The sequence below is a fragment of the Humulus lupulus genome, chromosome 2, assembly GCF_963169125.1.
Source record: "Humulus lupulus chromosome 2, drHumLupu1.1, whole genome shotgun sequence".
Taxonomy (NCBI): Eukaryota; Viridiplantae; Streptophyta; class Magnoliopsida; order Rosales; family Cannabaceae; genus Humulus; species Humulus lupulus.
In genome coordinates, this window is record NC_084794.1 from 162,180,177 (window position 1) to 162,196,142 (window position 15,966).

The 15,966-nt window shown below is 36.1% G+C and overlaps 1 protein-coding gene and 1 non-coding gene across 2 annotated transcripts; both read left to right on the forward strand.

The window, feature by feature from the left end:
* The first annotated feature begins 1,142 nt into the window (after positions 1 to 1,142).
* On the forward strand, positions 1,143 to 1,248 carry LOC133820779 (small nucleolar RNA R71). Its single transcript, XR_009887178.1, has one exon. It is a non-coding gene; the product is annotated as a small nucleolar RNA R71 (small nucleolar RNA).
* Positions 1,249 to 12,687: 11,439 nt separating this feature from the next.
* Positions 12,688 to 15,749, forward strand: LOC133818670 (expansin-A13). The gene is made up of 2 exons (XM_062251688.1): positions 12,688 to 13,291; positions 15,067 to 15,749. Exons 1-2 carry the CDS (start codon positions 12,810 to 12,812, stop codon positions 15,374 to 15,376), a joined length of 792 nt encoding a protein of 263 aa, XP_062107672.1. The 5' UTR covers positions 12,688 to 12,809; the 3' UTR covers positions 15,377 to 15,749.
* Positions 15,750 to 15,966: the final 217 nt, after the last annotated feature.

The following is a 15,966-nucleotide window of genomic DNA, read 5'->3' on the forward strand; positions in this document are numbered from 1 at the left end:
TACTCCTTTGTCAAAGCCACTGTCTCAAAATCCTCCATTCTCCTTTTCTTGGATAATATATCTTTCATAAACTTCACATAGCGGGGAATTTGCTCCAAAGCCTCAACAAATGGTATGTTAAAGTGAAGTTTCTTAAACACCTCAAGAAACTTGGAGAGCTGCTTATTGAGATTCACTTTCCTAAACCTCTGAGGGTACGGTAATTTAGGAGTAGGTTCCACAATCTCACCTTTTTATTACCTTTTCTTCGAAGATCATCAGTGACCCTCTTCTGCTCTGGTGCAGCTGCCTGTTTATCCTAACTCATCACCTCTTCATCTGGAACTAAAACTGAAGGCCCCTTATAACTAGTCCCACTCCTTAAAGTGACTGCTTGACACTGTTCTTTGGGGTTTACCTCTGTGGAACTAGGCAAATTCCCTTGCGGTCTACTAGAAAGTAGTTTAGCCAACTGACCCATTTGTGTCTCCAAATTCTTGATTGAAGACCTTGTCTTTGTCATGAATTAATTAAATTGGTCTAGGGTGGGTTCATTGGAGGATGTGGTGGTGGATGAGATGGGCGTGGGTTTAGATCATAATAAGGCCTAGGGTGTAGTCCATAGGTCGGTTGGTGAGGTGGGTGTTGAGGTGGATATTGTGGTTGTAATCCTTGGTTATTTTTCCAAGACAAGTTGGGATGATTCTTCCATGCAGGGGTATATGTATTTGAGTAAGGGTTGTGGGAAGATCTTGGGAAGTTACCAATAGATTGTTCCTGTTCCAAAGGCAAACTATTCATGTCTGCTGAGCAAATAGCTGTGCTCGGGCATTGCTCATAAGAATGCGGACCCCCACAAGTCTCATAACTCATTACATTCTGTGCTTGCATTGCTTGGGTGGCAAGGCTATTCTGCTGCAATTGCTTGGTTAGAAATGCCACTTGAGCAGTCAATAAAGCAATAGGATCGACCTCTAAGACTCCTACCACCTTCTTATTCTCATGCTCAGTGGGTCAATTGTAATTATTCATGGCCATCTCTTCCAGTAATTCATAAGCTTCACTAGAATTTTTTCTCATAAATGCTCCTCCCAATGCTGCACCAATAATGGTCCTTGTATTTCTCCCCATTGTAAAACGTGTGCACCAACAACCACTTCTCTATTCCATGATGTGGGCACTTCCTTTACAACTCTTTAAAACATTCCCACGCATAATATAAAGACTCCCCATCCAACTGATGTAAGTTATTAATCTCTCCTCTATATTAGGCTGACTTAGCAGGGGGGAAATATTTACCAAGAAATTTCTAAGCCAAAAACTTGGTAGCAAAAATATGATGTGCAAGTATATGATAACTCCATTTTAGTGTTGTTTTAGGATGTGTTTTGTGGTAATCTTGAGTATTTATGTTTGTTTTGTGCAAGATTACGCTTGTTTTTGTCTTTGTTGTAGGTTGGTGCATTGAATCATGAGAAAAATGTAAAAAGATGAGGAAATGGTGAAAAAAAGGAGCTTTCAGTGGTCGCTTGAATCAAAATGGTGCTAAGGACGAGTTAAAATAAGTTTTTGATGAAGGAAGGATGTTGAAAGGCTTAAATTTTAAAATAATGGAATTAGAGTCGCGACATGGGCTTAAGGGTCGCGACTCTAGTCAAGTCAGAAGCTCAAGATTCTTGAAGGGAATTAGAGCCGCAAGTTGCTCTTATATGTCGCGGTGCTAGTGGAAGTCAAAAGCTAACCCGGGAGGGCATCAAGACACAAGCCACGACTGGGGTTTAGAGAGTCGTGGCGCCTGAAGACCTGAATTAGACTTTGAATCTCTTTAAAAATGACACGGTCGCGACCTAGAAAAGCCCAAATCGCGGCCCACCTATGAAAAAAAGGAATTCGTGTTTTTTTCTTAGTATAAATTCAGACTTTATGTTTAATTAGGGTTAGGTCTGTAATGACCCAACTATTTCTAAGACCTTGGACCATTAAAACTACTAAACATAGCTACTACTTGAAAGTCAACATTCATAAGAAATAATTATAACTTTATTAAAACTTCAAACTAAATATTGTGTAAATTACAAAATAAAACATAAAATGTGGTATGGATACCCATTGTTTAATAAAACATAAAAACATAACTTTGAATCAATTTTTCAAAAACTAAATGCGAAATTACAAAAGAAACATAATTCAAAAGACTAAAATAAATGTCATCCTCGATCGACACGCAGTCCACTCAGTTCGTTCATCCTCAACACATATGCCAAGCTTCCAAGAATCCTTCCGCCTCCATATCTATTTTCCTGCATCACACTAAAAATAAAGGAGTGAGCCTAGTGCCCAGCAAGGAAAATCTACTAACAACATATAACATAAATCATAAACATATGACTATATCATATACATATACTATAAAGCATAGGACTATAAAAACATCTATTACAATGGCCATCATACTTCTTGGGGCTTGCTATCTAGGCAAATCATATGCCCATAAATTTGTAGGGCTTTGTTATCTGAACAAGTCATAAAAATTTATGGGGCTTGTTATCTGAACAAATCATATGCCCAAGGACTATATTCTTGGGGCTTGTTATCTGAAAAAAATCATATGCTTGTTATCTGAACAAGTCATATGCCCAAAGAATTCTATACATATACATATCATAAAATACACATCTCATTACACAAACCTATCATAACATAAACATATCATAACATGAACATATCATAACATAACATATAAGCACATAAAATCTATTTTATTTTCCTTACCAACACTGGGATATTTGAGAACAAGGACGGGATTTGGAACACTCCTAAAACCAACAATAAGAATGGTGAGTATTTCTAAAGAAAAGAGATGATAAAGAAGAGAACTAAACCACCAAGAAGAAGCTTACCGAAAAGAAACCTTAAGTTCAAAGAACTTAAATACCTAACCAATAATCGAAAACAACGAGTTAGGACATGAGTAAAGAAAACTAAAGAACCATATAGAAATGAACTTAAGAATAAGAATACCTTTGGATGTACTAGAACCGATCTACACCTAGATATTGAAAACACACTATATCTCACTTCCCCAAGTGTTTATAAAGCTTAAGATGATAAAGCTTTTATCCCAAACCCAAGTGTATCACTCTATAGTAACCCTAGCAGCTTAAAGGCTCTGAACACATCTTGAAGAATGAGAAAAATGGATGGGTACTAGGTCTTATTTATAGAGTTCAAGGAGTGAAAATATCTCCTTTTAGCTTGAATAAAAATAATGAATATTAATAGAAAAATATTTGAATATTCCTTCAACAGGTGCTTAAGACTCGGTCAAAAATGTTCAGAGGAAAGTCAAGAGGTTAAGGAATGAATGAAGCTCGGTTTCTACGACGTTTGAAAATATTGTCTTAGGGCCGATATATCGCCCAGCCTAGGCGATATATTGCCTGGCCATATGTCCCGAGTGATCGTGGCTTCGTTCGTGTGAAGTTGACGTGTTTTTTCGTATTCCTTGTGTGGTGATATATCGCCCCTATAGCTGCGATATTTCGGCATACAGTGAAATATTAGACACGTAATTGCATTTTATCAGCTTAATTTGAATTGGATAAACAGCTTTGACTGAGTAATAATACGATTTTAAAGCTGCTGGAAGGTTCCAGCGCCTCTAGATCTTTGTTTTTAATTAAACTATTCATCAAAATACTTAAATCCTTAATAAACATACACATGACAAGTGTCATGATCTTATTAGTTCTATCTAAACCTTATAGTATAATAAATGACATCTTTATAATCAGCTATATTAATCAAACCTTATGTTATAATTAATATTCTAAAACTATATGTTAAACTTATAAAATCTATTGGTGTTGCTACGAGTTTCCAACTAAATCCCGACTTGAACCAAAATCCACGGTAACTATCATACTACTAACTAATACTAACTACTGCTACTACTATCTAGCTAGTTAAGTAAATATTCTAGGACTCTACAAGGTCAGATTTTAATTACGAGTTTAGAGATTAATTTTCATTCTAAGATTAGTTTTTCTGCACTTTCATACCTTTTATTTCTTCTTCAAGTCTTTGAATTTTATGTTTCTGAATAATTATTTTGTTGTTTTAGTCATGTCTGATATGAACTAAACACTTCTATCTAGGGTTTAATGTAGTCATTTGGATTTCTATATAATCTTATTACGATGTTCTATTGATTCTTCTTCTTTATTCTAATCTATATGATGTTTGCTTAATGCTACTAAATACCTGATCAATATTTGCTTGATTTATGATTTTGATTAAAAATTCGAAAGATGAGAATTGAATATGCTATCGTTATATAGACACAGGTTACATATTGGACGAAAGTACCTGTGTAACGACCCAAAATTACTATTAAGGCTTAAGGGCCTTGATTAGTGTGTCGGGAGGGCATAAATGGTTTTATGTGTGATTTAAATGATTAAATGCATGATTATGTGATAAGCATGCTTATATGATTATATTGATATATGAGATGCATGATTATGAGTATTAGTATGCATGTAGGCCCTGCTGAGATTATAGGGGCATAATCGTAATTTTGGCCTGTTGTGGGCATAAACGTGATTATTTGTGATAAATTATTGAGACCACATTATTATATGGATATATTTGCAGCTTGTGGCTTGAGGCGATCCTAGTGAGTGGTTTAGCGAAATAGTCACAGCAGGGTTTATACCCGGCTCGGGGGAGCTTGGGAGTATTTTTGGGAATCTGGGAAATATATTGGAGATTTATAGACCTTGGGGAAAATTTTTGGTGATTAGTTAGATGATGGGAATCAAGTGGTAAATATTAGGGACACTTGAGGAACTAGCGGGAATTGGGAGCAAATGACCAAAATGCCCTTAGATTGATTAAAGACTTAGGTTTATTTGGGAGGGCAAAATGGTCTTTTGATGGTTAAAAGGGTACAAGGGTTATTCTGCTTTTTAGACTTAGCGGAAGTGGTAGAAAGAGTTAGAAGCTGAAGGAAAGAAAGAAAGAAGAAGAAAAAAAAAAGAGACCTCTCTCTCTCCCACACGATTTCCTCTCCTTTCACCCTTTCTTCTGGATTTTGAAGCTATAAGTTCATAGGAGGTTTAGGCTAGAGCTTGAGACTTTGGTTCTTGGTGAAGCTAGGAGGTTCAGCTGGAGTTAGTGTCCAATTAAGGTAAAGTTTAAAGAGTTTGGTCTGAATTTTTTGACTTTGATGACGTTGTTTCTGAATTTAAATTTTGGGTGGAAATTAAGGGACTTGAGCTTGGGGATTTGAGGAAACAAAGGCTGGAAGAGCACTGAGGGCAACCTAGGGGTCAGATTCTCCATTAAAGGTAACAATTTCTGATCTTGATCAGTTGAGTTTTTGGGTTTTCTGGTGAAGTTCTTGAGCTTTAAGCTCAATTCTGGTTTTCTGTGTTTGATGATGCATGTGGCCAAGTTTTGATGTTGTTGGGTCATGTTGGATGAGATGTAGTGGATGGTAGGCTCAATTTGAAGTTTAGTTGAGGTTTGGAGTGGGTTTATGGAGCTTTGGCTCGGGGAAATTCGAAGGAAAAACCCAGAGGGTTGCATGTGTTGTTTGTAGCGCTGTAGCGCTAGCTTTGGAGCGCTACAACGCTATGCCTGGTTTTCTGGGGGGTGTTTGTCTCTGTTTGTAGCACTGTAACACCCACCTTGTTGCGTTGTAGCACTACCCTACCTCCAGAAGTGGGTTTTGGGTATTTTTCTTAGGGTTTTTGCTTGGAGGCTCAAGGGTCGATTCCACCACCCCGTTTGGTGGAATTGGGCTTCCCGAGGGCTTGGGATTGGTCACGAAGTTGGGTTAAGGAATTGAGATTTAATGATGGGTCTACTTTGTGATTGTGACTAGGTGTATGCTAGGGCTTGGACGGGATCGTGCTCGAGGGTCGTTTTCATTAACCAAAGCAATCGGAATCAAAGGTAAGAAACTGACCTGATTATGTGGTTATGTTGGGACTAAGAGTTCCCTATACTTGTATGTGATATCATATGATGGTATTATTCCATGGGGACATGAGATAAATGGCTTAAGAGTGCCGGAATCTATATTTGCGCATAGAACACGACTCGGCCACTGGTAGTTGAGGTTAAGTATATAATCACTAAGCTCGGCCTAAGCGAGCCGGAGTCAGTGGGACAATCAGATGGTGCGGCCTAAGGGCGTCGACCCTAGATATTGTGTTATATGTTTATTTTATGAATCTTATGATTATGACATGTTTATTATCTGGATAATTGATTATTGGTTTGCAGATTGATATTATTGATTATGTGAGCGATGTGACCTGCTGAGTATTTGATAGATGATTTGTGAATTATCTGACAATTGATTATCATTTATGTTTTGTATTATGGTTTTCTTGCTGGGCCTTGGCTCACAGGTGCTACGTGGTGCAGGAAAAGGCAAGGGAAAAGTGGACCAGTCTTGAGTTGGAGAGCTCTGGGGCAGAATGTACATAGTCAGCTGATCGGCCGCCATGGCCAAGGATCGTTACAGGGACAGGAGAACCTAAAGTGCCTATTTTGCCATTATAGTGGCTTTTGGTTGTACATAAACTTTGAAAGTTTGTAAACTGTCCTTTAAAACCTATTTTGGGATCCCATGTATTAAACGTTTATTTCAATGAGAAATTTTCTGTTTATGACAAAAATGTTTTAACCCTAACCTAATTACGACTTTAGGGTCATGTTTTCAACTATATGACTTGATTAGCAAGTCTTGCACCTTTATAATCACACAGTGTAACGACCTTGGTTATCCAGGGTGTTACAACCTGTATGGCTTGTGTAATTATTAGGTTTTTATGCTTAATGTCTGCTATATGTTTAATTTTATCATAGAGATGTAGAAAACCTGCATATAGGTTAAGATCTTGTATCTTGAAAAAGAATAGGAATCGATTTATGTTAACTTGCTATTAGAATAGGAAGAAAGGAATTTAGAACTGATTAATAAAATTAATAGAATGAAAAGTTGAGGAAGTTAACACCCTAGGATTTTAATTATTGAATCAATCTTTATTTTTGCAAAGTTTATTTTAATTTTAAGTCTTAGTTTAGAAATCACTCTATTTTCAGCAGCCAAATAGAAATTTAAAAGCATTTATTAGTAAATGGTTAATAGTCCTTGTGGGAATGAAACTTTATTTACTGTCTATATCGTTCCCATGGAGATTATCAATCAAGTACCAATAATCAATTCTATCTTTCTATTTGGCTGTAAAAAATAGAGTGAATTTTAAACTAACACTTAAAATTGAAATAAACTTTGCAATAATAAAGGTTGATTCAATTATTAAAACCTAGGGTATTAACTTCATCAACTTTTCATTCTATTAATTTTTCTAATCAGTTCTAAATCTCTTATTCCAATTCTAATAGCAGGTTAACAAAAATTGATTCCTATTCTTTTTCAAGATATAAGATCTCAACCTATATGTAGGTTTTCTATATTTCTGTGATAAACGTAAACACATAGCAGGCATTAAGAATGGTAAACTAATTGCTACACAAGTCATACAGGTACTCTCGTCCAATATGTAACCTATGTCTATATAACGATAGCATATTCAATTCGCATCTTTCAAATTTTGAATCAAAATCATAAATCAAGCAAATACAAATCAAGTATTTACTAGCATTAGAAAAATATTATGTAGATTAGAATAAATAAGAAGTATCAATTGAACATGATAATAAAATTAAATAGAAATCCAAGCGACTACATTAACCCCTAGATAGAAGATTTAATTCATATCAGACATAATAACAATAACATTCAGATATTTGTTCATAGAAAATAACCTAAAGAATTAAGATGAAGAAGAAATCTAGAAAACAATAAACCAGCAGAAGAAATCTAAAAGACAATAAACCATCAATTTTTTTCTTAATCTAGGGTTTACAAAACTATACAGACTACTTAAATTTGCAGAATAATGTCACTTAAATAGTTTTTTTAAAGCTCCCAAGTGAAAAGACCATTTTGTCCTTCTAAAAGTGGCTTAAAATTTCAAAGTCATGTTGATAGAACTGTAGCGCTAGGTTTTGGGCGCTATAGCGCTGAGAACAGAGCCAAAATCCATCAAAAATTTGCCAACTAGCGTTGTAGCGCTAGGTTTGTAGCGCTGTAGCACTACAATTAGACCCCCAACTTAATGTCAAATAGTGTTGTAGCGCTAGGTTTGTAGCGCTGTAGCGCTAGTTACAGAGACAAAAATCTTCAAAACAACCATATAACTTTAGCGCTATCATGCTAGCTCCGGAGCGCTATTTACAGTAGCGTATCTCGAACTCATTTCTTCCAAAACAACTCAATTTTCTCCAAAGTAGCTCCATTTTCTCCCACTTTTACTTCATTCATCTCTTTTCACCGTCTTAACATCGAAAACCTGAAACATGAACAAACAAGCATAAATTTGCGATAAAATAGCCCTAAACTAATGAAAACCTTCCTAAAAACTAGACCATAAACGAGCCTAAAACTCATTTATCAGTGCTCTAGAATGTAAGCTCAACTAATTTCAATAATGATTCAAGCGAACAAGTACTTCCTTGACCATGTACATTGTTGATGCTTATTTGATGTAGATTCGATGGGGATTCAATGATTTGATAAATATGCAATATTACAACATTATTTTGATGCTAGATCAATATAGCTTTTATGGCTGCTCGATGATAGACACTAAGGTCTCTTGATGTTCAATTCAATGATAAAAGTAGTGATTCATTTCACTATACTTATTTCAATGCCATTTGATGGTACTTGGATGGTAGCAAGGTTTATTTTTATAAATGAAAAATCTAGAAGTTTTAGTCGAACCAACAACAAAATCAATCGCAAACAATTGAATTGATAATAATTGTAATGATAAAAAACTAAACACTATTTCTACAATCGTATTAAGCCCATTGAGTTAGATAGATGAGTCAGTCTGACCCAAAGTGACATGAAGTCTGTGTTACTAGACCACTTAAGGCCCAAGGTAGTCAGACGAGCAAACCGGGCCCAAGCCACAAAATAAGCTCCCATTCACATAACAAGCCAAAACAAATAACTTAACCCGCACCAGTGCCTAAATATACCCAGTCAGCTAAACGATTCAAAGAGGGACGTTATGGAGCTCGCGAGATTCTAGGACGAGACCTGGGAACGAGTAAGGAGGAACATCACATGAGAAGTCTCTATAAGAAAAACGAGAAGGAGTCCTCAGGAAGGGGGATATCGAATACAGAAACTAATCAATCATACTAAGCAAACTTGACGAGTCCACCAACCCAGTCATCGTCCTCATGCTCCGCTGTCACCATTGTTTATTTTACTTGTTGTTTATCATTATTGGTTTCTTTGTGTATTTCTCCATCTTATTATTCTCTATCTATCCGACTAACTTGAGCGTCGGAGTCCCTTTGGCTGATACCCCACCAATGCTTCCAATTGAACTCTTGTCTCTCTCTTTATTCTTGATAGGTTGTTGGTGCATGTTTAATCAATTGTAGAAAGTCACCTTTACAATAATAAAATGCAATAAATCCTACTTTTTAACTCTAGAATGATTCATACCTCACACTAAACACTTCAAACTCGTTTAAATTAAGCCTTAACCTTTAAGATTGGGGAGAAATTCTTTGGCGGCGTGGGTCTATGATGTCCATCAACGTTAATGGCAAACGCTTACTAGCATGGGTCTGCAGAGGTCCTTCGGGGTCGTGGGAGCTACATGGATGCGACATGCAAGAGGTTTGTGGGCGTGCGAAGGTCAATGAGGAAGTGGGTTAGGTTTGTGTGAGAGCAAGAGGAGAGAAAATGAGTGAGAGTGAGAGTGAAAGATGGGGAACTTTGACAGGGGTAGTTTGGATAGTTTTGAATTATAAGTATAGTTTTCCAATTTTAACACAAAGGGGCCTATTTATGATATATGGGTGCACTTTAAGAATAGAAACTCACCAGTGTTCATATAAACCGCAAACAACGGTTTAGCACCCTGTACGCCCTGTTTTTCCCACGGGCTGATTAGCAAGCTGAGCTGCGGCCTAATCATAATTATCTCGTGGACATCCTCAAGACCGGAGCTTCTGTCATAAGGTCGTACCTCCTTAACTCGAGGAAACTCAAGGGTTCGCCAAGATTTCCCAAGACTGGAGTCTGGACTCTGAAGGCCGAGGGTTGAGTTAGGTGTCCAGCTCGTGGTACGAGCTGAAGTTGGAGGCTATGACCCTTTGTAAAGTCAACACACGCAAGGTAAACGTGCATATATCAGACATCACGTGTCTGATATGCCCCTGACTTCTCGGACACGCAGCAGGAACGTGCGTATTCAGACACCCACGACTGGGTTGGGCCGTGCGGCCCATTATCTCCTTATCTATCGATTTGACCACACTTATGTGTCAGGTTTAGGAATTAATCATGAATGTCACAGAGTTGATATGATAGGTAAGAAGGTCACGGGATGACCTTCTTACCAACTCCCAGGTGCCTTCTCCTATAAATATGGAGACCCTGAGAGTTGATAGGGGTTGGATTCTCTATTGTAAGAAAGGCCCTGTAATCAAATATCCAGTACAGAGCAATAATACTGACTAGTGGAGTAGAAGGATTTTAACATTTGAACCACTCAAAAAACGTGTTTTGTGTCACCTCTTTCTTTTTCTAAGATCATATATCTATTTCGGTTCACATTTAGCACTAATCCCTTTCTCTTCTTCTCTTAATTACCTGTTGGCGAATAACCACGTCAACACACCCAAACCGGCAAAAATCGTGACCAGTGAAACCGTTTCTAACGGTTCGGTTTAATCGGACCATTCAACTTTAAATAATTCGGTCATAGTTTTTAACTCTCTAAAACCAATTAAACTAGACTGGACCGTGAGTTTTTCTAAAAAATAATTAAATGATGGTGCAAGGGTTTGAACTGTTACCTTTAAGTTAATAAAAAGTTTATCTAACCATCCAAGCAAAGCAATTTAAATGTTAAAAATATATTTTCAATAATATTTAATACATGCACAATTTTCCAAAACTGAAAAAGAGAATTGTAAAGTCCACATTGTTTAGAAAGTAAAAGAAATTATTTCCCTCTTTTATAAACACTTCTAACAACAAAAATAATAAGCTTCTTGATTACTTTTTATTATTTTAAAAATATAATTGTTAAGTTAATTATTTTATAATAAAAAAAATTTAAATTTTAATATTTTGGTTATACTGTTATAAACGAAACAAATGGCATTTTAATGGTTTGGTACGCACCAAACCAAACATATACACCCGTACCCTTTTAAGAGAAAAAAAACTCAATTTTCCATTATTTTACTCAATTTTCCCATATTTTACATTTAAAAGAAAAGTGTTATGGAAAAGGAAATTTCAAGTTATATGCATAATAACTTAGTAAAATTTTTTAATATGCCAACATAAGTTACTATCTCAAATAAATGACAATTTCAATTTTTTAGACAAAAATACTCATAGCATTCAAAACACCCATTTTCTCTCTCAATCCAAACTTTCTCTCTCTAACATCTCTTATTCGCTCACTCTCTCTAACATTCTAATCTTGTAGATCTCGAAAAAATACTAAAATAAAAAAAAAAAAAAATCTGAAACTGACATTTGAGTGAAAAAAATATGAACCTCCAAAGTTTTCGTCAAATTTCAGTACAGAGCATCGAAATTGCATCCAAAAAATATCGTTTTGGACAAAAATCAAGTTTTCATGATTCCATCGAAACATCATCGATGCACCATTGATTTTGCATCGAAACACCATCGATTTGACATCGAAAAGTCATCGTTTTGGCCAAAAAACAAGTTTTCACGATTGCATCACAAGAGCATCGAAACATCATCGATTTTGCATCGAAATTGCATCGAAACACCATAAAAAAGCATCTAAATTGCATCAAAACGATGCATTTTCGATGCTCTTGCGATGCAATCATGAAACTTGATTTTTGGCCAAAACAATGTTTTTTCGATGCAAAATCGATGGTGTTTCGATGTTCTTGTGATGCAAACATGAAAACTTGTTTTTTCGCCAAAACGATGCTTTTTCGATGCAAAGTCGATGGTGTTTCGATGCAAAATCGATGGTGTTGCGATGCAATCATGAAAACTTGATTTTTGGGCAAAACCATGATTTTTCGATGCAAAATCGATGGTGTTTCGATGCTCTTGCGATGTAATCATAAAAACTTGTTTTTTAGCCAAAACGATGGTGTTTCGATGCAAAATCGATGGAGTTTCGATGTTGTTGCGATGCAATCATGAAAACTTGATTTTTAACCAAAACGATACTTTTTCGATGCAATTTTGATGCAAAATCGATGCTCTGTACTGAAATTTGACGAAAACTTTGGAGGTTTATATTTTTTTCGCTCATATGTCTGTTTTAGTTTTTTTTTTTTTTTTTTTTTTTTAATTTTGGTATTTTTTTTTTCAATATCTACAATATTAGAATGAGAGAGAGCGTGAGAGAGTGAGAGAATGAGAGATGCTAGAGAGAGAGTTCAGATTGAGAGATAAAATAAGCTTTTAAATGTTATGAGTATTGTTGTGTAAAATATTAAAATTATTAGATATTTGGCATAACAACTTAGGTTACGTTGGTATATTAAAAAAATTTACTAATTTATCTTCCACATAACATGAAAGTTCAATGTGGAAATGACTATAGACATCAGATACTTTACTCTTCTGTCTCAACTCAACCTGCGGATTTTGAAAACACATTTACTCACTCTTCTCTTACACTTTGAATTAGAGTAGAGAAGAAGCAATAATGGCACTCCTACTAGTTCCACTCATATACTCTCTCTTCACGCTACTCTCCACAGCCAACTCTCATTTCTCCTCTTTTTCTTCTACTTCTCCTTCCGCTTCCTTCTCGGAATGGCGACCCGCTCGGGCAACCTACTACGCGGCGGCAGACCCCCGAGACGCGGTGGGCGGCGCGTGCGGTTACGGAGATCTTGTCAAGAGCGGTTACGGGATGGCCACCGTTGGATTGAGCGAGGCGCTGTTTGAGCGCGGTCAGATCTGTGGCGCCTGCTTCGAGCTCAGGTGCGTCGAGGATCTCCGCTGGTGCATTCCGGGGACTTCGATTATCCTCACCGCCACTAACTTCTGCGCTCCAAATTATGGCTTCACGGCTGATGGTGGCGGCCATTGCAACCCTCCCAACAAGCACTTCGTCCTCCCCATTGAGGCCTTCGAGAAGATCGCCCTTTGGAAGGCAGGCAATATGCCAGTTCAGTACCGCAGGTATGTATTTATATATATTTTTATATATTTGAGAATATAAAGTAGTAGTACTGCCCCCATTAATCATGTCTCCATGTTTTGTTAAATGGAGTGTATTTTGTGTTTGTATTTCTTATTTACTTGTTCTGCTTAGTATTTTCCCATGGTCAGGGAGAGATTGATCTTTGGATATGGTATCTGGATGCAAAATGACTTGAAAACAACTTTTGTAGTATACGTTATGTCAATATAGTATATGCATGCTATGACCTTTGATTCGTAGGAGATAAGCTACAGCTTTCATTCTAAAGGAAGTATGACTAGGTTATAATTGATTTCTCACAGTGCATTTCCAGGCATAGCTTCATTTATTGATTGCCCATTTTAAACGAAAGAAAGAAAGGTTATCAGCCACATTAAGATGCAGATTATGGAGTCGGTTCCCTTTTGGTTAAATATGTAGCACATTACTGAGCAGGGTTTTTTTTTGTACCCACCCACTCAATGTTGAAATAATTTTTTTAAAAAATAAAATGAAATGAAGTGAAAAATCATTCTTGTGCAGTGCTAACAAGGCATCTGGAACCTGTATTTATTATGGCGTAGATGTCCTTTAAATGCTCAATTGGATCGCTTGAAGATTGCATCGTCATTCTCGTTGATAATAATGCCTTCAAGGCATCATGTATAATTGTTTAACTTTGAGATGCTTATAATTTTAAAACATATTTCCTATTCTTATTTGTAGAGATTTTGCGGATGAAATGAGATCCAATTTTGATGTTTTTACAATATTTAGTTGTGAGTTTCCAACCAAAGTTCGGGTTAGTTCTTGATTATGCAGATGTCTATGTTCAGCATCACCATCTATACTCATTTTTTATTTATATTTTTTAAAACAGCTCTCCATCTAACCCAATAATATTTTGGAACTAGGAAACTATGACAATTGATATGTAGATGTATTGTGAGGGCAAACCAAATGCCTGATCATTTAAGCTACCCCTTGGGTACATTACTATCTATACTCATCGGAAATGGAATGGTTATTGAAGTTCTCTTGTAAGAAGTATTTTGAAGTTACTTTTTTTTTAATTGAGTATAGAAATGATAGCCTTCAAGTTTTGTTACTAACAGGATTCCGTATTAATTTAGTCATTTACTTAGCTTCCATTTTTAAGGTTAAAAAAAGGAAATAAAGGAAAAGAAAAAGAAAAGAATGAAGGCTCTTTCCTTTTCTGGCCATAGTTGGAACCGGGGATCTAGTTTTCTGTTTAAAGACAAAGTTTCAATTTTTTTATTTTTTTTTATCCTTCCATCTGATTAATGCTGATATGATATGCATATTGTCAATAAAAGCTATTACAAATTGGAGAAAATAGGCCTTTAAGGAAAAGATTAGAGTTCCAATATTAAACCAATTAGTGTGAAGTGGAGTACCTGTCATGTAAAAAGTTAATGTTTTCCATATTATTCTAATGTGGGACTATTTCTAATAAAAGTTTTTCTTCTCTTCTAAATTTGTTATTGAGGAAAATGGGGGCAATATGGCTTTAGTTTTGCTTAATAAAGTGGGATTTTGTTGGCGATCATTTGTTAACTGGTAGACATATGGATTGTTTGGTTAAATTACCTTAGGTTCGTGTTTCATGTTTAGGACTTGCATGTCACTTACGATAGTTAAAAAAATGGATGACCGTAGAAATGCTGTTGTAAATGTAGCCTTTTGACAACTTTGAAATGTTTTTATTTTTTCTCTTTCTCTGCATCCTTTGTTAATTTGGCTTCTGTAACAGAATCAAGTGCAGAAAGGAAGGAGGAATACGATTCACAATTGATGGTTCAAGTATCTTCATTTCGGTGCTAGTTAGCAATGTTGCTGGTGCTGGAGACGTATCTGCTGTGAAAATTAAGGGTTCAAGAACTGGTTGGCTTTCAATGGGAAGGAACTGGGGCCAAAACTGGCACATAAATGCTGATTTAAAAAATCAACCCATTTCCTTTGAGGTTACTAATAGTGATGGTGTCACTGTTACTTCCTATAATGTTGCACCAAAAAATTGGAACTTCGGACAATCATTTGAAGGAAAGCAATTCGCGTCCTAGAAAGCCCCATCCTTGGAGAAAGGACTGAATAGTAACATTCAAATTTTCTTTCTTTGGGGGGTGGAAGAGGGTGTAAGAAGTTATTTCTTTTCTTTTTCTTTTCCCCTCTAGTTTTGGGTGCGAAATAGTTAGGTTGCAATTGATGTTGTCTTTAAAACCATTTCATGTACTAGTGGCACGTCCTAGTAAATTTGCATGACATGATATCATAATGGTGGTTATTGTATACTAAATATAATGGAAAATCCATTCAATTAAATACATGGTATCAATCCCAAATTTGCTTCCTTGACTCTGGTATGTTGCATTGCAAGCTGTTGATATCAGGACTATAAAGAAGCTCTACCCTCTTTTATAAAAGATTTTTCTATTATTTTGGAGCACTACTGTGAAGAATGATGTGATGTGTTCCTATGAAGCCAAAGAAGAAATAACAATAGTTGCGGGTTCACAACATAAATGGAGCGATATCCTACTGTACTACCCAACGAAACAAGTAATCAGCGTCCATATTACTGGTTATCGCCCCCAATAAGCTTGACTAAAAAATCAATGGGGTGCTGTTATTTATTGCTGTAGTGGCACTGACT

What these genes read in the sequence shown, in the direction of transcription:
- LOC133818670 (XM_062251688.1), top strand. Translation starts at nt 12,810, where the DNA reads ATGGCACTCCTACTAGTTCCACTCATATACTCTCTCTTCACGCTACTC. An exon ending in ATGCCAGTTCAGTACCGCAG is followed by an intron (nt 13,292 to 15,066) that starts GTATGTATTTAT and finishes CTTCTGTAACAG; the next exon opens with AATCAAGTGCAGAAAGGAAG.